General features: G+C 33.9%; 3 protein-coding genes across 3 annotated transcripts; 1 reads left to right on the top strand and 2 right to left on the bottom strand.

Annotated features, from left to right (window-relative positions):
- Positions 1–2,054: 2,054 nt before the first annotated feature.
- LOC106335899 (U-box domain-containing protein 32-like) lies at positions 2,055–6,730 on the bottom strand. The gene is given in 11 exon segments (XM_013774571.1): positions 2,055–2,368; positions 2,438–2,917; positions 2,919–3,164; positions 3,239–3,766; positions 4,152–4,298; positions 4,603–4,766; positions 4,867–5,012; positions 5,214–5,318; positions 5,414–5,535; positions 5,755–5,876; positions 6,341–6,730. Coding segments are annotated over 11 exon segments (2,415 nt in total). The 5' UTR covers positions 6,513–6,730; the 3' UTR covers positions 2,055–2,185.
- A 9,562-nt stretch (positions 6,731–16,292) lies between these two features.
- Positions 16,293–17,637, top strand: LOC106332620 (signal recognition particle 9 kDa protein-like). Its single transcript, XM_013771101.1, has 4 exons — positions 16,293–16,445; positions 16,664–16,732; positions 17,221–17,314; positions 17,424–17,637. Exons 1-4 carry the CDS (start codon positions 16,374–16,376, stop codon positions 17,498–17,500), a joined length of 312 nt encoding a protein of 103 aa, XP_013626555.1. The 5' UTR covers positions 16,293–16,373; the 3' UTR covers positions 17,501–17,637.
- A 1,366-nt stretch (positions 17,638–19,003) lies between these two features.
- On the bottom strand, positions 19,004–20,763 carry LOC106330588. Its single transcript, XM_013769031.1, has 4 exons — positions 20,704–20,763; positions 19,907–20,552; positions 19,104–19,766; positions 19,004–19,017 (listed from the first exon to the last, which is right to left on the bottom strand). Exons 1-4 carry the CDS (start codon positions 20,761–20,763, stop codon positions 19,004–19,006), a joined length of 1,383 nt encoding a protein of 460 aa, XP_013624485.1.
- Positions 20,764–23,674: the final 2,911 nt, after the last annotated feature.

Genomic DNA, 23,674 nt, shown 5'->3' with positions numbered 1-23,674 from the left:
AGACAGAAATCATGAAAATAGGAAAAAGTATGTCCTACTCTAGATAAAAAGATTGACTTCATAGATGAATTATCCTTAACACTACTTAAAACTTAATATAATTTAGAAACTTTAAATCTCTATAATATTATTTGAGAAGCCAGTTTCCTACGTGTCGCGCTCACGTTAACTCTCACGGTGGTTGATTACGATGATACCCTTAATGAATCAAATATATCTAATTATCATTATTAAATATTTATTCTAATTTTTCCTTTTTTATTTAGTTTTCCTTTTTCTTTATTTTTTTTCAAAAAATAAATATAATAAAAAAATTTATAAATTTTAAAAACGAAAATATCTTTTATATATATAGTGTAATTCATAATAAGGAAAGTTTACAAAATAATCTTGATATTAAAGTAAAAAAATATAATCTTCCGTTTTAAAAGATAATCTTAAAAAACATAATATATACTTTAAAAGTATTAAGTATTTTATTTAAATCAATCTATTTCTCAAATTACTACAAAAATAATTTAATAACATAAATTAAGATATATTTAATGAATAAAATTTAATTTAATGTTTCTTTTTTATTTAAGTTCCCTTTTATATTTTTAAAATTAACATATATGATAAATAAAATATTAATAAAATTTAAGAAGAATATATATATATATATATATATATATAATGTGATTTCATAAAAAGGAAAGTTTAGAAAGATAATCTTGATATCAAAGTAAGGAAATAACTTTCCCTTTTAAAATTTTTTGGTTATGTTTTTATGTAACTTTGCATCTATCATCATTTTATTTTTATAATTTTCTTTTTCCAAATTAATATATACTAAATTACTAAAAAATCAAAATATATTTACACATCTAAGATGAACAACCAAACTAATACAATGATTAGAAAGGGTTATACTTCAACTTGACATAATATTTGTAACACAATATACCCACAAAATGAGTAACTAGATCAATTCAATTTTTTTATACAAAGTCAAGCATTAAATTAAAATAATATACTTTATTTATAGTAATATTTTTATACATATAAAAATATTGAACGGCTCAACATATTACAAATAAATATGAAATTTTCAAATAATATTATAAATATATATATTAACCAATTATTACAATTAAGTATTTTGTATAACTTAAATATATATGCATAAAGTTTCAAATGACTACCATTGTTATATTTATTTATGTAACTTTGAATCGTCAACACTTTAGTTTACTTTTACTATTTGATTCTCAAAACAACATAATAGAATTATACACAATCTTACTAAAATATGTTTACAAATCTAATACAAGAATCAAACTACATCAAAATAACAAAATTAATCAAAATTTTAATTTGTACAACAAAAATATTATAGTTGAATCGGAAAAGTAAATGTTATCTAATATATCCAAATAATAACCAAACAGTCGATATATTATATATATATCCAAAACTATACGTCTAATTAAAAAACATAATTTTATTTAAAACCATTCATATTGAATACAATATAAATAATAGAATAATTAAAACTAAAATATTAATTAATTATTATAATATAATTATTTTATAATAATTATACTTGTGCATGAGCACGGGAAAATCACCTAGTTATTTGATATTTGACAATGACGATATTAACACACAAATTTTCTTATGTCACTATTGCCAAATATCAAATAATTTAATATTTTGAAATTATATATGTTGTAAATTGTGCTAAAATTATGTATTTAGGATGTATAAATTAATTTTATAATAAATTAATGTATTAAAATTTATAAATTAGTTTTAAAATCTTATAAATCAATCTAAAAAAATGTATAAATGATAATAAATATTTTAAAATATTTAATGACTTTTAGTGATAAAACTTCTCAACTATTTTTGAATTGTAAAAAACTCCCTTAACTAAGTTTTCAACATTATAAACCCAATTTATAAACCGTTAACCTCCGTCACGATTTTTTAGACGGAAAGTAACATATATTAACAAAATTAAAAGTTTGTTTCAAAAAAAATTAGTTGAAGGGTTTAATTACGAAAAACCCTTATCTAAATGTGGCTTTATATATTTTCCATACGTTTGAGGAGTGAATTTACAAAGTGACAATCTAAAAAATTATTGGGAGTTAACGTAGCAATAGTGTTTGTCCCTTCAAAAAGAGGCAAAAAAGGTAAATCACCATTGGTTTTGCCAATCTTGGATAGCTAGATGAAGAGCTTGATTAGGTATGAGATTGCAATCTTCCATCTTCAGGTTCGTCATCGGCGATGTATCGTGCCCATTCGCTAACCATTCCCTAATCGCTTCCGCCTCGTAAGTAAACCCATCTGCTGCTATCAAAGGATCTTTCATCACTTCCTGTGTCACAACAAACAAAACCAGTTTATGTTGTCTTAAATCCTGATCATCAAACTCTGTTCAACGTACCCGAAAAATGGGGCATAGGTAATGAGAAGGAGGCTTGCGTGGAACTTTCTGGTTCGTGTACGATGATGTTTCTGATAAAGGAAGTTCTGGGGCTTTCATACGATCTATAACCCGTAGAACGATGGGTAAGACTGGTCGGTTCAACGGGTTTTTCTTACAGCAACGGATGGCTATATTAGCTAGCTTCTTGCCTCGCGAGACTGGCCAATCGCCTGCTGAACTATCCAGAACCGCGCTGATGTTATCATTCTCCACAGCGCATTTGACGTCTCTCAGTACCCCAGAGAGAGGTCTTCTGGTGAGAAGCTGAAGGAGAATCATTCCAAACGAGTATATGTCCGACTCCAGCGTCATTTCTCCGGAGACAAAGTAATGTGGATCAACGTGAGGATCAGATTTGTCGACTCCATCGATCGGGATTAGCTGAGAGATCCCGTAGTCGCTAATCTTGGTGACGAGGTTAGAGTCGAGGAGAATCTTTTGACGGTTTTAGGTTACCATGGATGATGCAAGGAACGTTTGAGTGAAGAAACAGGAGTGCAGAGCATATCTCAGAGGCAATCCTGATCCGAGACTCCCATGGAAGCGCAGGAACGTTGTTTGCAGATGAAAAGCAATCTTCGAGGCTCCCGTTGGGAATGTATTGATAGATAAGAGACCGAGACTCTGGACAAGTACCCACTATTGTTACCAGGTTTGGATGCCTTACTCTGCTTAAAATCTCCACCTGAAATCCAAAAAAAAAAACAATTAGAACATATGTGGATGATGTTTGCATATGTAATAGATGAGGTTCTTTACCTGACGCTCAAACTCAAAGTGATTCTGGGATCCATATGAAGGCAACATCTTTACAGCTACTTGAAGATGTTGAAGATTCCCTTTGTAGAAACTTCCGTATTTGCCTTCTCCAAGTTTCCAGGACGGATCGAACTCATTAGTAGCTTCGCTGATTTCCTTAAAAGAATAGTCGAGCATTTCTGACCCCGAAGACGCTATAGTCTTTCCTTTTACCAATCTCCTCAATGCGTTTACTTCCTTTATCGCGTTCTCGTGATCGATACGGATCTCATCCCTTCTCTGCCTGAAACTTTTCAAGAGCTCCATAGCCGTATCAAACTTCTCACCATGTTCTTTTTCCAAGTCTTGCAGTTTCTTTATCTGGCTCTCCAACTTAAGATTATCACTCTGAACTATCTGAAGTTTTTTCATGAATCCGCTGTTCTGCTCTATTACTGTCTTTACTTCGCCCTTTTCTTTCTCTAGCAATTCCTCTAATTTCGTTCTTCGACTCTGCTCCTTAATGCATAAGCCCTCCAAGGCTTTCGCCTGTGAGATGGCATGACGATAACCAGAAAAAAAAAAGTTAAACCGGGAAAAACGAGTTTGACAAAGTACCAGTGGCTTAAGAATCTCTAGCAGTGGCATCAACTATTCAACTATAGTAGACTCTTTTGCTTTTAATTTGTTGTGATGAACAAAAGCGCATGGATATATGTACCTGCTCATTTCTATTTATCAATTAAAGTTCTGTAACCTGGCTAAACTTAGCTATCTACGAACCCCCAGTGAAAAATTTCTTTTATGTAAATGTGGTTATAAGATGTACTGATTTATCTATCGCACTACTAGCAGATTTGGATAGATACACTATCACTTCGAAATTATCATATTCATTTTCTTAGAAAACTGAGAAATAATTTGGACTTATAACCTTGCATAAAGCCTCCATGGTACTGTTATCCTCTTTCCATTCTTTCCGAGCTTCCCCACAGACACTTCTCTCTGATTGGCCAATATCATGCATGGCTTTATCATACCTATGAACTTCGCGCGCTACATTTCCTTCACGCTTCTTCTCCTGAAATTCCACAGGATCACCCGATTACCAGTCAGATTAATTGACAACATCATGTGACATGATTCATGTCATCTTCAAGTAGAGCTTTCAACATATTGCAAACGCAGACCTACTCTCTAAATCGTTTATACAAAGTTACATTCTAAAACATCTCTATATCAATAACTTGAAGAAAAACCGGCCCCTGTAATTAGTTGGCAAAATAGTGTCTTTTCACGCCAAAAAATACAAACGTACAGTTACTGCATAACCGAGTATCATCAGTATGAAAGATGAACTTAAGGATGAAGTGAACTCTTCTTACCTCGACATTTGAGGGAGTTCGGGTATCTGAGCCAACTACTTCAGGGCTAGCCGGCTCTGGACCAACCTGCTCCCCAAAGGAAGAACTCGAACCTGAAGATAAATGAGTAGTTGGTCTTGGTTCCACCTTTTCTCTCTCCAATTGACCCGTGTCTTTTTCACCATCTGCACAATTCTGTAACGAAGTTACCATACATAGACAATATACTGATAGCCAATGATATAATATGCAGCGGGACCTTGCAAAACCCAAGCAAAGCGCTACCTTGTTCAAGGAGGCTACGCCAATATCTTAACCTTCTCCTCATATAAGAGGATTCCAGTTTCTCTGATCTCCTTGTCTCAGTGTCTGAATCCAGCTGTACTAGGGGAGGCATGGTTTGTCTGTTATTACCATCGTCATTTGTTGCCCTGTTTTCAAGAGTGTTTCTTTCAGTTATATGAATAGAGGTAGAAAACAAAAAAAAAAACAGATAGTAGAATCATTTAATTGAAGGTATCAAAGTTTCTACAGATGTATCTAAATAAGCAAATAGTTTAGCTAGGGAAAGACGACGATTTAAGATGTCCATTCACTCTTTGTGTAACATTCGAAAGGAAAAGTAGTTTTACCTTGTAAAGATAAGGTAGCCTTTACAAAGAAACCAGATATGGCAGGAATCAGGAGCTTTTTTGCAAACGAATATGGCTTTCTTGGATTTTAAATCCGTCATTCTCCTGGCATGTCAAAGTTAAATAGATAATACGAATGTCAGAGGTCAGATGAAAAACATTTATAACATAAGAGATCAAATAAAGAATCATATATTTACCATGAGTAATGCTTATCTGATGCAGCTCCCATTACGAGCCACTTAATATTATGTCGAGCAATCAAGTCTACGATACCTTCCTCGATATTTTGTCCCGCAATGCAAAGTTTATCTGTTTGAACCTAAAAAGAACTATGTCAATTCAGGGTCCTGACTAGGAATGCCTTAAAACTAAAGTAAGCTCCACAATTTTGAGGACCGAAACAACAGGGGCACAAGGATTTTCCGTTTACGTTATATCTTTATATGAAAAACTACATCGACCAATATCACATGAGAATATAAAAAGAATTGCCTTTTTCAATTAATCCCGAACACCAAAAAGAGGAGAGAATTAATACCTGAGTTTCAGATAAAAGGTGTAGATAGGAGTCCATAAGCTCATCCACTTTTTGTTTATCAACACGCTCAATCACCTTGACAGCATGCTTCCTAAAGGTACCACCAGCAAGTTTCTTGTGTGCTGTAGGTAAGCAAAAGTAAAAAATCTCAGAAGTTACAACTAAGTTTTGGAAATAGAATGGTAAAAAGGAAAACGGACAATAGCTAAAGTCATCAACTCATGAGTCTTCCCTCCAGCTTCCACAAAGAAACTTAGAATTTCCAGTTCTAAGACAAACAAACCGTCAGAATCTTTACAAACAAACCAATACTGGTCTTATTTACAGTAGAAGCAAAGTAGTGTCATCATCATTCCAATGTTGTCCACTTCAACTTGATACAGAAAATACTTTGAATCAATTGTTTTCTTCTTACATTCACTTAAAATGCTAATCAGGAAAATGGATATTATATGCTTTCTCTTCCTCTTGTTAATATAGTAAAACAATTATAGACTCTGTAAGGTTCAATCATGAGCAAATCTATTGAAAGGTTTATCATAAAAAAAAGGTAAGTCAGAGAGAAAGAGAAGCAGAAGATTCTCACTCCAGGAGGCTGGCCGAGCAGGACGATGGACGTACAGCAAGCAAATCTTCTTGCCGGAGAAGTTTCGCGCCGCCCATAACACCGTCGTTTTGCTCCTCTCAACATCTTCCGCCACCGCCACGAAGATCGTCTCATCCACCTCTAAATCCACTTCGTCTCCAATACTCCCCATCTTTCGCCCCCTTTGTCTCTCTCTCTCTCTCGATTAGCTTTCTACAAGCATCTCTCCTCCGATTCCATGATGCAAAGCCTCTTTAATTATAAAGGGGAAGTCGTCGTGAGAATTGGAATCGGTCTGTGGCTCGGACTGACTCGCTGACTCGGTTATGAGTCAACCTGTTTACCTATTTTAGATGAACAGTCTGATGTGTTAAGCGGTAGTATTCCTATTTTCCCGACCTGTAATTTTGTTTTATATTATAAATAAAAATTAAGAAACATAACATCGACACATGTGAAAACAGATTTGGAGTCTTTTGACAAATGTTCACATTCTGATACGTTATATTTTGCTAATATATTAATGTTCAAAAAATTACTAGGCGTTAAATTAGAATTAATCTAAATTAGAAATTGACCTGCGCTTCCATTCGAAATTAATTTTTACTTTTTTTTATAAATGGTTTAATGATGTTTTCAACATATAAATATAGGTTATTTAGATATTTTTAGGTTTTTAAGAATTTAGCTGAATCTGGAAAAATCCGACTCAAATCCTCACCAGAAATTTATAATATACGAACATAAGTTAATTTTAAAATCTAAAAAACCAATACCCAAAAAAACGTTATGTATCAGAACATGTATTTGAATGTCCATGTCTAACTATTTATGTAAGAAAAAATATTTACCGATTTGATTAGAATAGATATGGAGTTTGATCTGCGCCCCCATATGGATATTTTGTTTTTACTGTTATAAAATCAATAGTTTTATATAATATATAAGTTATTGATTTTTAAAAACTATCAATAGTTTTTAAAATATAATGTAACATTTACCCGTTTTAGATATTTGTTTAAAATGACATGTTTACACATAACAATCTTATTCTGTATATGTAGTAATTTATTGTTTAAAATAGTCAATTGCACTATTTGTTTGTTTATATATATTTTTACAATTAGATTACATTGAAAAATAGTTAGAATAAAGGCTATTAACATAAAAATAGATCAAATGGGTAAGATACTTTATAAGTAAACAAACGAGCTAATGTAATACAGTAAAAATTAGAATGAGCCTATTATCATAAAAATAGATCAAATGGTTAAGATGTTACAGAAAAAACAAAATCGTTAAGATAATTTAAAAAGGGTTAAGATGAAGATTGTGCTATAATAAAAGGAATATTTGCATATTTAGAATTCCATTTGCAGCTTAGGAATGGCTTAGGATCAAATGTCATTTTTTTTATTAAGACAATTAAATTTGGATTGCTTAGGAATGCAGTTAAATGATAAAAAATCCAATGGCATAAACTTGTAATATTAAAAATGAAGTGGGGTTAATTCCAAATTCTACTTCAATTTTAATAGATAAAAAAATTATTGTTTAGTTAGATGCCTAAACCAAGTTAAACAAAATTACTCTACACAAATTATTTTGTTTAGATCCAATTAGTTTATGTTCATTTTTTTTTTCAACGCTGGATAATTATATTATTACAACTATAAAAAATATTACAGATGATTCTACAGCCGATAATTTTACATGCCATATGAGAATACACGCATGGTGTAGAAGAATTAATGAACTTTTAGTCAAATTTCACTGGACCAATGGAGTTTCCACGCTTATGTTTGTTTAGAACACTGAAATATATTACCTTATATGGAAGGATCTTCAAACTAAAATACATTAAAGTTATAATTCTCGTGCTTTTAATCTTTATAACTAAATTTTACTTTTAGGAGGCATGTTACTTAATTTTATAAAAAAAATTATATATCAAAAATGTTTAGAACCTCCTAAAACCAGTATTTTTTATGAATAAAAAATGGAAATGTTCCAAAAATAGATTTTAAATTTTATATTACAATAAACTAAATAAAAATATTTAATGAATAAAGATTTCTTTTATAAAACTAAATTGTTATTACATATTTGTTTCTTAATGATAAAAAAGGACACTAAGGAATGACCAAAAGAACAAGTTATTTGCCGATAAATCTTCTAGTATCAGTACATGAAGCAAAGAAAATAAAGACAGAGAAGAGAGGGAATATTGTACGCCTTTAACGCTTGACCCATTGGAAAAATCTTTGTTGCCTTAGCTTTTCCATGCTTCTTCCTCCCCATAACTTTCGAGTTTCTTGTCAAAAAAACCATCTGAAACATATCCTAAGATGAGAACAAGATCGCTATCAATACCCATCAATCTAACAAACATACTGGCTATCAATTGGAAACATCAATCAGACAACAACATGCTTGTGTCTCTGCTGAAGAACATTCTACACATATTTCATACAAGTTGAGATGGGTTAAGTATCTTGCTTACCAGCTTGAAGTGCTGTCCACATATCTGGTTCCTAGTTTTGCAATGTCCTGCTGATACCCAATTGAATAGCTCCAACTTGACATTCAAACCAGGCATTTAAGTACATAGTTAGAACATACTAAATGCTAGGCTAATTATTGATTTGCATAAAAAGTGATTGTTGAGGAGTTTAATCCATAGTTTCACCGCTATTAATAGTGCATTTAATATTCCAACTACCTAAAGTTTTGGTTTCAGCAAGTGGGCGGAGAAGAGCAGCGCGATGATCAAGTATAGAGAAATACACATCAAACTCTTTGTCTTTAACAGGGAATTTCCTTTCCCAAGAACAATCCAAACACGGGCAATGCTACATTTTCTTCTCCCGGTTCCATAGGATCTCCCTGTTTCATCCACTTGTCGCACCTTGATTTGGCAATCTCCTCTCGAATCTGGAGTTCTGTCTCAGCTCTTGAAGATTCTTTGAACTCTTCTCACGGCGAATGTTTTCGATCTCACTCAAAGGAGGCAGTCCATCGACTCCTTGAAAATCCTTCAAAGCTATCAAACTATCTAGCATTTCAGCTGTTATACCAGACTTAGCAATAAGGTCTCCAAATGCTCAATAGTAATAGTGAGTTCCAAATCAGTAAAACCAAAAAAAGAGAACTCTTATGTTCACTATACTGAGCATTGTTAAGCAAATGAATTAAGCACAAAACTATCAACTCAATCACAACTCTTTCTACGTAAATGCTCATGCATATCCTCCGCATAGAAAACATGACTATAAAGTTCACGTGACAGATTTGCATCCATTAATTAGCTACCCATTTGACCTGATTCCAAAACTAGAAACATCTTTGAAGCAAAAACTTAAAAGCAGCTAGCAAAGTTGTAGGCTTTGACCTTTGATAATCCCAGTGATCTCTTTCTCTTCCTTCTCAAACACCTCCTTCTTTGCACGTTCTCCACGCTGTTATCAAAGCTAACGAGCATATCGCCGCTAGTATCAAACACGACCTTATCATCATCTTCCTCCTTCAAATTCCATGGCTTAGACATATCACACCCATTAGATTTCACATCTCTGCTAGCTCCAAAACCATTCGCCACCTCACCTTCGAGACCAAACACTATCGTGTTCTTGAAAGCTCAAGGTGTCTATTTCGTGTCTAGCAAGTTTCAGTTTACATTTTAGTTTGAATGAGTCTTTTCCGTTGAATAAGTCTCGTGGTTTGTAGAAGAAAGTGTTGAGTTGTTTAAGTAGTCAATTGAGTCTACGTTTTTTTTTGTAGTAGTTGTTGCAAGTCCTATTTAAGTTATATTTTCATTCAAGGAATAAACAAGCACTTTTCAGATATCTTTTGCTCATCATCTTTCATTCTAATTACCAACAAGTGGTATCAGAGCTTGCAACGAGCCTGGTACAAGAGAAAGAGAGATCAAGATGAGTGAGAAAGATACGTTGATTGTACCAAAATTTGACAGAGATTGCGAGCACTGGGCGATTCTCATGGAGAACCTGCTCAGGTCAAAAGAGTGGTGGGAGCTTGTCAAAACAGGAATCACATGACCTGAGAGGAATGTAATCCTTATTAGAGTACATAGTGCCCAACTTCAAAGGTTAAGAAGAAGTTCTGAAGTTTTGGAAATGAAGATGGGGAAACTATCACCGAATACTTCCCCAAAGTCATAGGGGTTGCCAATGACATGCGCAACCTAGGAGAAAACATGTCGGATGTTAAGGTAGTTTAGAATATTCAACGGACACTCGTAGAAAAATTCACATATGTTGTATGTGCTATTGAGGAATCAAACGATGTTAAGGAGATGACAATAGATGGACTGCAGATTTTTCTAATGGTTCATGAACAGAATCTTAACAGACATGTGGGTGAAAAGCATGCCATGAAAGTTGAAGGGCAATGGAGATCAGATTGTGGAAGAGGCAGATTTAGAAGTCAAACATGATTTTGTGAATGAGGACGAAAAGGTTATCCTGGTCGTGGACGAGGGAACTCAGACTTCAACAAAGATGCAGTTCAGTGCTATAAGTGTCATAAGCTGTGACACTTCAAATCTGAGTGTCCAAGCTGGGACATAGAAGCAAATTATGCAGAAATGGAGGAAGATATACTTCTTATGGCGTACGTAAAAGACTGTAGAAGATGAAGAACATGTTTGGTTCTTAGACTCAAGCTGCAATAATCACATGTGTGGTACTAAGAATGGTTTACAGAGCTTGACAATAGCTTCAGTCAAAGTGTCAAGCTAGGAGACGACAAAAGAATGATGGTAGAAGGGAAAGGCAATCTCAGGTTAGAGATAAATGGAGTGATCTCTGTGATTACCTTAGTCTACTACGTCTCAGGGCTGAAGAACAACATGTTCAGTGTAGGACATCTACAAGTGAAGGGACTGAGGATCATCGATCATCATAGAAGATGGTGTGTGTGAGATCTAAAGTAAAGAAAGAAAGAAGTTGATCTTCCAGTCAAAGATGTCTAAGAATCAAATGTTTATGGTATTGGCAATGGTGAAATAGGCTAGCAACGAATCAGAGAGATGTCTGCAAGTCATAACAAAGAGAGATCAACTATGGCACAAGTGGTTTGGGCATCTCAATCACTAAGGCCTGAGATCGCTTGCAGAGAAGGAGATGGTTAGAGGACTACCTGCCATTAGTCAAGAAGAAGTGGAGACTGTATGTGAAGTATGCATGAAAGGAAAACAAAACCGAGAAAGCATTCCAAGGAAAAGCGTATGAAGGGCAAAACAAGGAATGCAATTGGTCTATAGTGACATATGTGGTCCAATCATACGGACTTCAGAAAGTGGAAAAAGATATATAATCAACTTCATTGATGATTATAGTAGGAAGTGTTGGACTGATTTCTTAACTGAAAAGTCTAAGACATTCAAAACCTTTAAAGAGTTCAAAGATGCAGTTGGAAAAGAGATGGGACAGAGTTTGATCTACTTGAGGACATACAGAGGTTGTGAATACAACTCTAAGGTGTTTGGAGAGTACTGCAAAAAACTGGAATCAAGAGGCAGCTGACAGCAACATACATCCTTAACAAAATGGTACTGCAGAAAGGAAAAATTGCAACATCATGAACATGACGAGGTGCATGCTACTTGAGATGTCAGTACCAAGGAGATTTTTCCCAAAAGCAGTGCAGTATGCAGTTCACATCTTGAACATAACTCCATCAACAGCCACTAGTGAGATAACACCTACATGAAAATGGAGTGGGCACAAGCCATCGATTGACTATTTCAGGGTGTTTGGATGTGATGCATTTGCTTTAGTACCATATGAAAGGAAAATCAAGCTTAATGAGAAGAGTACTAAGTGCGTGATATTTGGGTCAAGCAAAGGATCAAAAGCCTATCGGCTCTAAAGTCCATAGACCCAGAAGATCATCGTAAGCAAATATGTACATTTTGATGAAAGCAAATGTTGTGAATGGGAAGAGAGTTCAAAAGGTGACGAACCGCTATGGAAAGACATGGAGATTGAGACATAAAGGAAATGAGATATTGTACCTGGAGAAGCTCAAGAAGAAACCAAAACAGAGGAAAGAAATGAAAAAGAGAATCAAGAAAATACAAAAGAAGGAAACACTTAGGAAAGCTCAGATGAAACTCAAACAAGAGAGAGATCAAGGATGAAGAGAAAAACACATGTATGGATGAAAGATAACATCACATGCAATGCGAGTTTCATCATCTCATAAGAAGGAGAAGACATACTTGCGATGTTTATCTCACATGAAGATCCAGATTGTTTTTGAAGAAGCCGAGCAAGAAAAAGTGTGGACGAGAGCCACAGTAGCTGAAATCAACTCCATGGAGGAGAATAACACTTGGGAGTTGATGGAATTACAAGAAGGAGCCAAAGTCATTGGAGTAAAATGGGTGTTCAAGACAAAACTCAATGAGAAAGGAGAAGTAGATGAGTTCAAAGCAAGGATAGTAGCAAAGGGCTATCACCAAAAGCATGTAGTTGATTTTCATGAGATGTTTGCACCAGTGGCAAGATGGGACACAGTCAGGATGTTTCTTGCGTTATCTGCAGAGAAGGCATAGACAATGTATAAGCTAGATGTGAAGAGCACATTTCTACATGGAGAGTTGAATAAAAATATGTATGTAGAGCAGCCTAAGGGTTTCAAAGTAGAACGTGAAATAGACAAAGTGTACAAGTTGAGAAAGACGTTGTATGTATTGAAACATGCACCCAGAGCCTGGTACATCCATATACAAGGATACATCAAGAAGAAGGAGTTTGAAAAATGCTTATGTGAACACACCTTGTTCATAAAGCAAGAAGGAGAGAGTGTGTTGATTGTGAGTCTCTATGTAGACGATCTTATCTACACGGGGAACTCAATGGTGATTCTTCAAAGTATGATGAAGGAGTTCTTGATGAGTGACTTGGGAAAGATGATGTTTTTCTTTGGAGTAGAAGTAGTTCGAGATGATCAAGGAATTTTCATCAATCAACATATATATATGTAGAGTAAACATTGAAGAAGTATGGGATGGAAGATTGCAATGTGGTGAAGAATCCTATAATGCTTGGACACAAACTGACAAAAACTGCAAGTGGAGAAGATGTCAATCAAACAGAGTTTAAACAACTTGTAGGAAGTCTGAGGTATTTAACTACACCTTGACCAGATTTGATTTACTCTGTGAATCTAGTAAGTAGGTACATGGAGCATCCGAATGAACATCATCTACATGTTGTGAAAAGAATCCTGAGGTATGTCAGAGGCACTTCGAGTATGGCATTCTATACAAGAGAGGTGGAGAACAGAGAGTAGTTGGATTTGTAGACAGTGACTATGCAGGAGATGTGGATGATAGGAATAGCATATCAGGGTACGTCTTCATGCTACGAGGAGGAGCAGTCTGTTGGGCATCGAAGAAGTAACTTATAGTAACTATATCCACTACATGAGCCGAATTCATTGCAGCAGTCAATGGAGTTTGTCAAGCAGTTTGGATGAGAAACATTTTTCAGGAGATGGGATTTAATCAAGGCGAGAGAACTACTGTGTTCTGCGACGATAGCTCCACTATAAAGTTGTCCAAGAATCATGCGTTACACGGTAGGAGCAAGCATATTCATGTTCGCTTTCTAACGGAGCAGGTAAATAATGGAGTTATACAGCTTGAGTACTGCTCAACAGAAGAGCAAGTGTCTGATATTATGAAAAAGTTGTGAAACTTGAGGTGTTCGAAAAACTCAGAGGAATGATGGGAATATGTGCGAAGGAGAAGAGGCGTGATCATGAAGAAGTTAACTGAAAGATGTTCTTTCTGTTTAAGGGAATGATTGAAATCTCAAGGTGTTTGTTTCATGTCTAGCAAGTTTCAGTTTAAATTTCAGTTTGAATGAGTTTTTTTTGTTTAATAAGTCTCATGGTTTGTAGGATAAAGTGTTGAGTTGTTTAAGCTAGTTAGTTGAGTCTGCATTTGTTTCGGTAGTAGTTGTTGCAAGTCCTATTTAAGTTATGTTTTCATTCAAGGAATAAACAAGCACTTTTCATATATATTTTTCTCATCGTCTTTTATTCTAATTACCAACAATTCTCATCCTCTTTCATATTCCATCGCTTAGGCACCTCCATCCATCTTCCATCTCCACCAGCTGAACCGGAGGATGCCCAAGAATCGTTTGACGGATCGGATTTTCCATCGTTTATTCCAGAAAATCTCCATGATACGTCCATTCCCGTTGTCATTTCCGCCGCCGCTACTACTGTTGGTGGAAAGCGGACGGATAAATGAGGAGAATATCTGAGGGTTCAAGTTGGTTGAAACTAGGGTTAAGAGACGGAGATTGGAAGGTCTAAAAAGTAAATGAGAGGAAAAAAAGTTGCAGACAAAACCGTTCGGGTTTTACATAGAATCACGAACCGGTCTGGTTCAGTCCGATTCGATCGGGTTTGATCATCATCCATTCTTTTTAATTTTGTAATACACATGAAGAGCTATAAACTATAGAGACATGCATGCTCGGTTCCAATGGTTAATTTAATTTAAGTAATTTAGTTTTGGTTAATTCAGCAGTACAAAAATTCACGGAGTTTAATTAAACAAAAATTTGGTTTGGTATTCAATTAGTTCAGAAAATTTCAAATTTCAAATTTCAATTATAATTTTTTTTTGAATGATTTTTCAATTATTATTATGTTTAATTTAGTTAAAAAGCAAATAATTTCGGTCAAATTTGGTTATCTTTGGTTATTTTAGTCTGTTCGATTCATTAAAATAAAATTTTGAAAGAGCGGACTATTGAACCAAAATCAATATTTTTTTCCGGTCAAACACATTAATAATCTACCCAAGTTAAACCAAAAAAAGAAATTACGGTTTGGATCGGTTCGGGACAAAATCTCCAGGGCTAGGCTATAAATATTTTAAGAAGCCTCTCAGCTTCTCTGTCGTGGTTATTTTTTGAGTTGATTACACTAAGAGACACTTTTTGACTTTCTATTACACCTACAGACACTTTTTACATGTGACACACTTTGTTGTGGGCCAGCAACAGATTGTGGACAATTTTGCCCTTAATAGAAATGACAATTGTGGATGAGTGATTTGTGGACGAGTGATGCGTGGTTGGGTGATTTGTGGACGGGTGATGTGTGGATGAGTGATGACTGATGTGTGGATATGTGATGTTAATGTGTTTATAGTAGATAACGTGGACAAACTCTTTGTTTTGATTGCATAAAACTATACAACAATACGTGGACATGAACTCAGGTTACTAAAAATATCCCATAAAACGTGAACACAGACTCTATTATCTCCAATACAAACGTTTGGCTTCTTCAGCTCAATTGATAAATTATCTACAGTCAAACTTCAATCAAGATGAGAAAGAGATGATATTGTGAGTATGAGCGCAGAGAAAAATCGAAGAAGCGTTTACCTTTTGTCGGAGAGTAATAGATCTTGCATGTCAGAGATATCTGATCTAAGAAATTTCCGCTTTGTCATGATGTGGATGGATGTAATTTTGATTAGAGTTGAATTTAGATCCCGAGATGATGAATGGAATCGAATGAATATTGTTCATATCCACAACTAGTTTATAATTTGTTAAGATGTTCATGTCCACAACTACTTTATAATTCTGTTATCCACGCTTTGGTGTCCACGTTCACATTTTGTTTACACATTAATATATATAATATATATATGAACATGGATCTTAAAAGATAGAGAATTTTATATATAGTTTATTATGATAATTATTTTTGTTTAATATATTTTAGAAGTTGAGATAAAAGTAAATAAATACATAAAGTATAATAAGAAAAATAATAAAATAAAATAAGAAGAGTAGAGAGTTTCTCTTTAGTTTAGGATCATAAGAGTCTTTTTGACAAAAGAAAGTGTGTTTCAACTAATAAGTGTTAGCGTAATTTGAATGTAAAAAAATCTTATTTTTTTGTTGATTCTCCCAGAGATTGCAATTAATTCAGTAGCCCCAAGTCCGTTCTTAGCTTAAGCTGAATCTCGATGGTTTACATAGTTTCATGGGACGAATTCGTAGATCGATCTCTTCAGCTTTTCAAAGCTGATCCCGAATCTGTAAGTTATCTTTATCTTTCTCGATTGCGTTCGTCACAGTTGCTTTGGAGATTTTGAGCTAGATTTAAACTGTTTGGATTATGATCCGTCGAGAGTTTTTCGTATTGAGGATTCGATAAACATTGATGATTGATTTGAAATAGGCAAGGCAATCTACATGTTTCGTTTCCAGAATGCAGTAATTTTGTTTTCTAATGAATTGGATGTTTGTGGTGCAGACTCGGTATGTTGTCAAGTATAGACATTGTGATGGCAAGTTGGTTCTCAAGGTTACTGATAACAAAGAGGTAGGTACTCTGTCTACTTCTCTATGATCGCTTCTTGTAATTGTTTGTGCTTCTCGTATGTATGTATATTATAATAGATACTTGTTGATTGAAACTGCATCTGTATGGAATTTTGATGTTTGATATCTGATCTGAATGATAGTTTTGATGTTGATTTGGAGAATGTAGTTTAGGTTTCCATGAGGATGGATTACTCTACTTATCCTTACGTTGGTATTTTCATGTGGTCAATTTGGTTTTGTCTTGGTGAATGTGATTGCTATATCTCCTAATTTTCTTATGTATTGACCGGGTCATGAGTTAAATAAGCAGATCTACTGGTAGCAGTTTACCTTGGTGAAGCATGTTTGTGTTTGTTACTCAAAGGTCTATGCGTTGAGCTACGCCAAGTTTGAGACAGAGAATTGCCTCAATCTCTGTTGTTAATTAGCTCCTCCCTGTTGTTGCCCTCTTGTTTCATTCTGTGTATTTTTTTTTCTTAATCTTAGTGTCTCAAGTTCAAGACGGACCAAGCACAAGAAGCAAGGAAGATGGAGAAACTGAATAACATATTCTTCACCCTCATGGCCAGAGGACCTGATGGTAACATCTTCTTTTCTTTAATCTTCTTTAAAGAGATAATGGAAGTTTCACAGTCGAATATGTTCGTGTTATGGTTCTATGAAGTTCTACTCTGACTCTATTTATGCAGTTGATCTTTCTGAAGTGAACGGGAAAGAACAGATGGAGACACAATCTGTGAAGAAAGGAAGAGGAAGGAAGCAATAAGTCCCATGATTCTGTTTTTCTTTTTTTTTTGAGCAACGATTCTGTTTTTCTTTCTTTCTTTCTTTTTGGTATCAAGATTTTGATCCATTTATGGGGGAAGATATTTTGAGATGGGAATTGTGATGAAAGGATTATTAAATATTTGTTCTAATTTAACCTGACTTTGGATCTAAAAATACAACTTTCATCGAAAATGCTAATTATGTAACCATCTTATCATCCAGTCTTTCTGTCTGTACTCTCAGTAATATGGCAGTCTGTGTGGCTTCAATTCATTTTCTCCCAAGCCCTCCTTTATTCTCAAGTAACAGACAAACTAATATTTATCAGTCTTTAATCATATATAGTGATAAGATTTTGCTTTCGTGAGACTTGTCCAGAATTGGAATCACAATTGATAAATTAGTACTCATGCATTTTGAGTTTTTGACACAAACACCCTGAAAAACCGAAAGATGACTTTCTGAAAATGAAACTCATCTCACGCCTGTATATAGGCCTGGGCGTTCGGGTACCCAATCGGGTTCGGGTCGGGTATTTTGGGTTTCGGTTCTTTCGGTTTTCCAATACAAATACTCATTCGAGTATATATAAATTACGGGTCAGGTTCGAGTCGGGTCCAACCGGATTCGGGTGGGTTCGGTTCCGAGATTGAAGACCCGTAAAGTAACCAAATACTCATTGTACTTGAAATTATTGTGGTTACATTTACCCGAAGTAACCATTCGGTTCCAATTTGTAACCGAAATAACCAAAAAAAAAAAACTTAAAACGAATACTTGATCATAATACTTAACAAAAATCCCATTTCTCCATTGCTTTCATAGTTTAAATCACTTCAGTTCATTCTTCTTGTCTTGGTTGGATATCATGATCTGAAATAAAGTTATAAACAAGTAAGTTATAAACGAAAACATGAATATCAAGCATGTCACCATTTCATACTCATCACATAAACACTTACTTTGAACTGTTTGCAGCTTTGAAGATGTTTATGGAGGTTAGATGTGCCAAAATTAGGCACACAAGCAAAAGTGTTGTTGCAATAGTGACATATACATTTGTTTTGGTTGTCTTCTGTTCTTGTGTAGTGCTCCCAAATAGCTGATCTACGCATCATCTTCTGCTCTTGTTGGCTCTTGACTCTTGTGAATAGAGAAAGATTACCACAGAGAGTTTGGAATATAAAGACTTCATCAGTTTCAAACTTTGAAAATTGCAGTTTGAATTGTATAAATCGAGACTGAAGGAGTCAAAGGGTTTGGAAATAACAATAATAATGGCAGAAACACATAGGTAGAGGTATAATTAAACTGAAAATTTCATTCCATATTTGAAAAAGGAACAAAACATACACCAATCCTTTTCTTAACCGCAATGCAAGTTTTCAAAACAACAAAGAACCAACAACAAACAACAACAAGAGACCAAACTAAAAAACAAACTCAAAGCGCATCATCCACTTCTCCAAAGCTCCTCCTTGACTCATTCTTCTTGTGTTGCTTAAGAATCAAACTCTGAAACAAGTTATAAAGAAAAGCATTGTCAAGAAAATATTATATAAAAGTTATAAGTGATAACTGATTAGTTATAAGTGATATACCTCTCTTGAGCTTGTCTTCATACTCGAATTCACTTTGAATTTGTTCCATTGTCACCATTCTGCCTTCAGTGCCACGCATGTCTGCCTTCATCCATTGCTCAGAACACATTAGAACTTCAATCATATAGTGAGTTAGGCAACTCCTATGAGAGTTAATGATTCGGCCACTAGTGCTAAAGGCACTTTCAGAAGCAACAGAAGAGACTTGCATGGCAAGGACATCACGAGCAATCTCTGCAAGAATAGGAAACTTGGAGTAATGCACCTTCCACCAAGACAGAACATCAAACTCCACTCCAAGCATGGTTCTCGGATTGACAACACTCTCTTTCAGATAAGTTTCCAACTCATCTTGTGCTTCTCGAACTTCTATCAGCTCAACCAACTCCTCATACATGCAATCCATCCTCTCATACCCAAAATCATCAATCAAGTCGATCCTTTCATCCGTTGTCTGCTCCTGGCTACCAAATGATGCAGCTTGTGTCGGCTGAGATGCTTCAACGCCTAAACCAGGACCAAACCGAGCACTGTACTCTTTGAACAGATCACAAAGGACAATCATGACAGACTGAGACATTTCTTTAGCATCCGTGGTATCTTTTCCGTAGAGTTTCTCGAAACACATCTTAGCAAACTGCATCTTCTTCCTAGGATCAAACACTGTTGCCATCAATGAAATGAGCTGTGATCACCATATAACTAGCACCTATACGAAACCAAACAAACACAAGTTAGTCTTGAATCTTATATATAAAATCAGACATAAACAAATACTAAGCTAAGGAAACTAGCATCATTACCTGTAGCTTGAGCGACCCATATATCAGTTGTAAGAGACACTCTCTGTTTGTTAACTTTGAACCATTCCTTCAATGCAGCTTTCTTCTTCACATACATCTCAACAATGTGTCTTGTTGCGGTCCTCCTCGACTGTGGCTTGGGCAGATTCACTTTGTTGCAGAACCACTTCCATGCTAAGCTTTCAACAAAGGAAAGTGGCAGCTCACCAATGACAAGCATCTCGTTTGTAGCTTCCCAGACCACAGCTTCTGAAACCTTGGCGTCCTTCAGATAACCATCTTCATTGATCGCAGGCTGAGTACGAACCATTCCCTCTTCCCAAGCTTTGTAATGTTTGCAGGTGGTAAGATGTTTCTGCAGGTTAGACGTCCCTGATTTGGTTGGACAAGCGAACGTCTTCTTGCAATAGTGACAGACGCATTTGTCTCGATTCTCTGTCGTCCTTGTGTAGTGTTCCCAAACACTTGACCGTACGCTAATCGTCTTAGTTGCCTTCTCTGGTTGAGACGTAGCTCTGCTTGAGCCGGGGACTTCTTTTATTTTTCCTCTACTATCAGGAGATGAAAACTCTTGTTGTGTTCCATCTATCTCCTGCTCTCTTTGATTGCCATTGTCTTTTCCATTCGGAGTTGTTGATGAATCCATCTACAAAATATAAACAAGAGAATCAGTCAACAACAATGAACTGTGATTGAAGAACAATAATGAAAGATCGATCAAACTAGAGATCAAATACGAATGTATTAAGAATCAATCGAAAAATAGAAATAAGAATTAAGTGTTTCGGATTGTAAACCTTAGACTGAGTTGTTTCGCTGTGAATTGTGAAGGAGCTGCATCGATCAGGACTCTCCATTTATAGAGAATCAGATGTAGGGTTTATGTGATTCGGTTTCGATTCTCTCAGAGACGATCGACGTTCTCGAGAGGAGTCGCCGTCTCCACGAAGAGGAAGAGGTGGATTGAAAGAATCAAAAAATTAAAGCTTAATGCTTTACGGTCGGGCATGATGTTTTAATTACTGCTTCGGTTCAATCGGATACTCAAACGAGTATCGGTTATTCACCGAACCGAACCGTAACCCGAACATAGTAAAATACAAAACCCAACCGGGTATTTCTGAAGAACCGAATCCACCCGAAACCCTGTTTTTTCGGGTCGGTTACGGTTCGGGTCCTCGGGTCCGGTTTTTGTGCCCAGGCCTACCTGTATATATATACTAGATTAGATCTTGCCCAGGATAGGCTTTATAAATATAAATTATTTTATGTATATAATGCTAATACATATTATAAAGCAATAAACATATATTGAATAATTAAAAGTCAGTAACTATATTACATATGTAATTAAATTAGTGCGAACATATAAATCAATTTTATTAATCCAAACAATATTTTTTTCTATTTGAAAGGATATATAATTAAATTTAAATCATATTAACATACATAGTATATTTTTAAAATATCTATTAAATGATACTTTCTATTCATATGTTTTTCTAAATCATTTGTATCATTTATATAAAAAACTTTGAATTACTGATAACAAAATTTTCATTGTAGGATTAATATTTTTAATAATTTATATTTAAAAAAAATTAAGTTGTCAATGTTTGTTCAAAGGTTTTATAAAAAAAATTGTTTAAAATAAATTTTAAAACGAAAATATTTATGTATTTTATATGGTATATAGTTTAATTTAAAACAATATATATATATATATATATATATATATATATATATCGTTTAATCTTAATAATTAATTAAATTAGATTATTTACTTATATGATTTTGTAATCATTTGTATTTTGTCATAAAAAAAATTTAAACTATGGATCAAAATTTTGAATGTGAGACTTTTAACAATTTTAGTAATTTATAGCCGTTTAAAAAAATTCAAAATATAACATATATAAAAAATCTAAATTTTATTATATGGTTAAGAAAAATTCTCAAGGATAGACCTAAAAAAGTTTTTGACACAAATATAGAACTTAAATATAAAAATGACCAAAATAGACTTAAATATTTTATCAAAAGAAGTAAATATACACTTATACCCCTAGGGTTAATTAATCTAGACACTAGGATTCAGAGTTAAGGGGTGGGGTTTAGGGTTTAGGGTTTAGGGTTTAAGGTTTACGGTTTAGGGTTTAGAGTTTAGGGTTTAGGGTTTAGGGTTTAGGGTTTAGAGTTGAGAAGGAGGGTTTTGGGGATAGAATTTCAAATTAAAAAAAAAAAAAAAAATTAAATTTTCAAAATAAAAAATGCTATCTTGGTCATTTTGGTTTTTTATGTCTATTTTTGTGACAAAAACTTAAAAATGTATATTTGAGAGAATCACCCATTAACCACCATAGGACAATTCTCTCAAATAAACTTTTTAAAGTTTTTGTCACAAAAATAGATCTCAAAAACTAAAATGACCAAAATAGCATTTGTTTTTTTTGGGAAATTGCTACAAATACTACATTCATAGTAACATTTTTCACGTTTACACTAATCACTTCTACCCTCGCTTTTAATGAAGGGTAAAAGACATTTATACCCCTAGGGTTAACTAATCTACACTTAGGGTTTAGAGTTGAGGGGTGGGGTAGGATTTTTGAAATGTGAAATTTATGATTCTAATAAATATATATAAATATTTAAAAAATATAATTTAAAAAAAAAATAGTGTCAAACATAATTTTCGATATTCAAAAAATAATTTTGAAAAAATAAAAAAAATTTGGGAAAAGAAAATTCAATTTTTTTTTTATAAAAAAATTCGAATTTCAAAAAGTATCATTCAAAAACATAAATTTTTTTAAAAATTTATTTAAATAATGATTTATTATATATATAGATAACAAGGGTATAAGAGTCTTTTGGTACTTAATGAAGAGAGTATTTTTGAAAATGTTCTTTTAGTGGTGGTAAAGATGAATAGTGGTACCATGAAAGTGGTAAAGATGAATAGTGATACCATGAAAGTGGTAAACATAAAATTTCCCCTTTTTATTTTAAAAATTTTAATTTTTTTTTAATTTTTTAAAATTTTAAATCCTATCCCCAAAACCCACTCCTCAACTCTAAACTCTAAACCCCAAACTCTAAACCCTAAACCCTAAACCCTAAACTCCACCCCTTAACTCTAAACCCTAATGTATAGATTAATTAACCCTAGGGGTATAAGTGTATATTTACTTATTTTGATAAAGCATTTAAGTCTATTTTGGTCATTTTTATTTTTAAGGTCTATATTTGTGACAAAAACTTTTTTAGGTCTATCCTAGGGAATTTATCTTAATTTATTTTAATAATTTAAAATTAAAAAAATATGCTAGAAGATACACTAATTTTTATCAAATTTTTATTATTCAAAATCATTAATTGTCATATATACTTTAACCACATTAGGCGATTTCCTAACTTTTTTTTTAAGGAAATAATAAGTAGGGGTTATTGGTTGTAGTATTTTAATGGATTTGAATCATTAAACCAATAACACATGATTTTAATACAGATTTGAAAATCATAGAACCAATAACACTAGATTTAGTTCGGATTTTCAAATCCATTAAAATACTGCAACCAATAACCCCTACTTGATTTTACAATGGATTTGAATGAATTTGTTTGGATTTTTTAGTTAAAAATACAAAGACTCAAATCCGAGGGAAAACCTCCGGATTTGCATATTTTACTTGGATTTATAAATACTATATGGATTTCTAAATCAATCAAAATAAATAAACCAATAACACCTTCTAATGAACATTA

This window comes from Brassica oleracea, chromosome C3, assembly GCF_000695525.1.
Source record: "Brassica oleracea var. oleracea cultivar TO1000 chromosome C3, BOL, whole genome shotgun sequence".
NCBI classification, from domain to species: Eukaryota; Viridiplantae; Streptophyta; class Magnoliopsida; order Brassicales; family Brassicaceae; genus Brassica; species Brassica oleracea.
The sequence above is the reverse complement of the archived record's forward strand: the minus strand, read 5'-3'. Positions and strand labels throughout refer to the sequence as shown.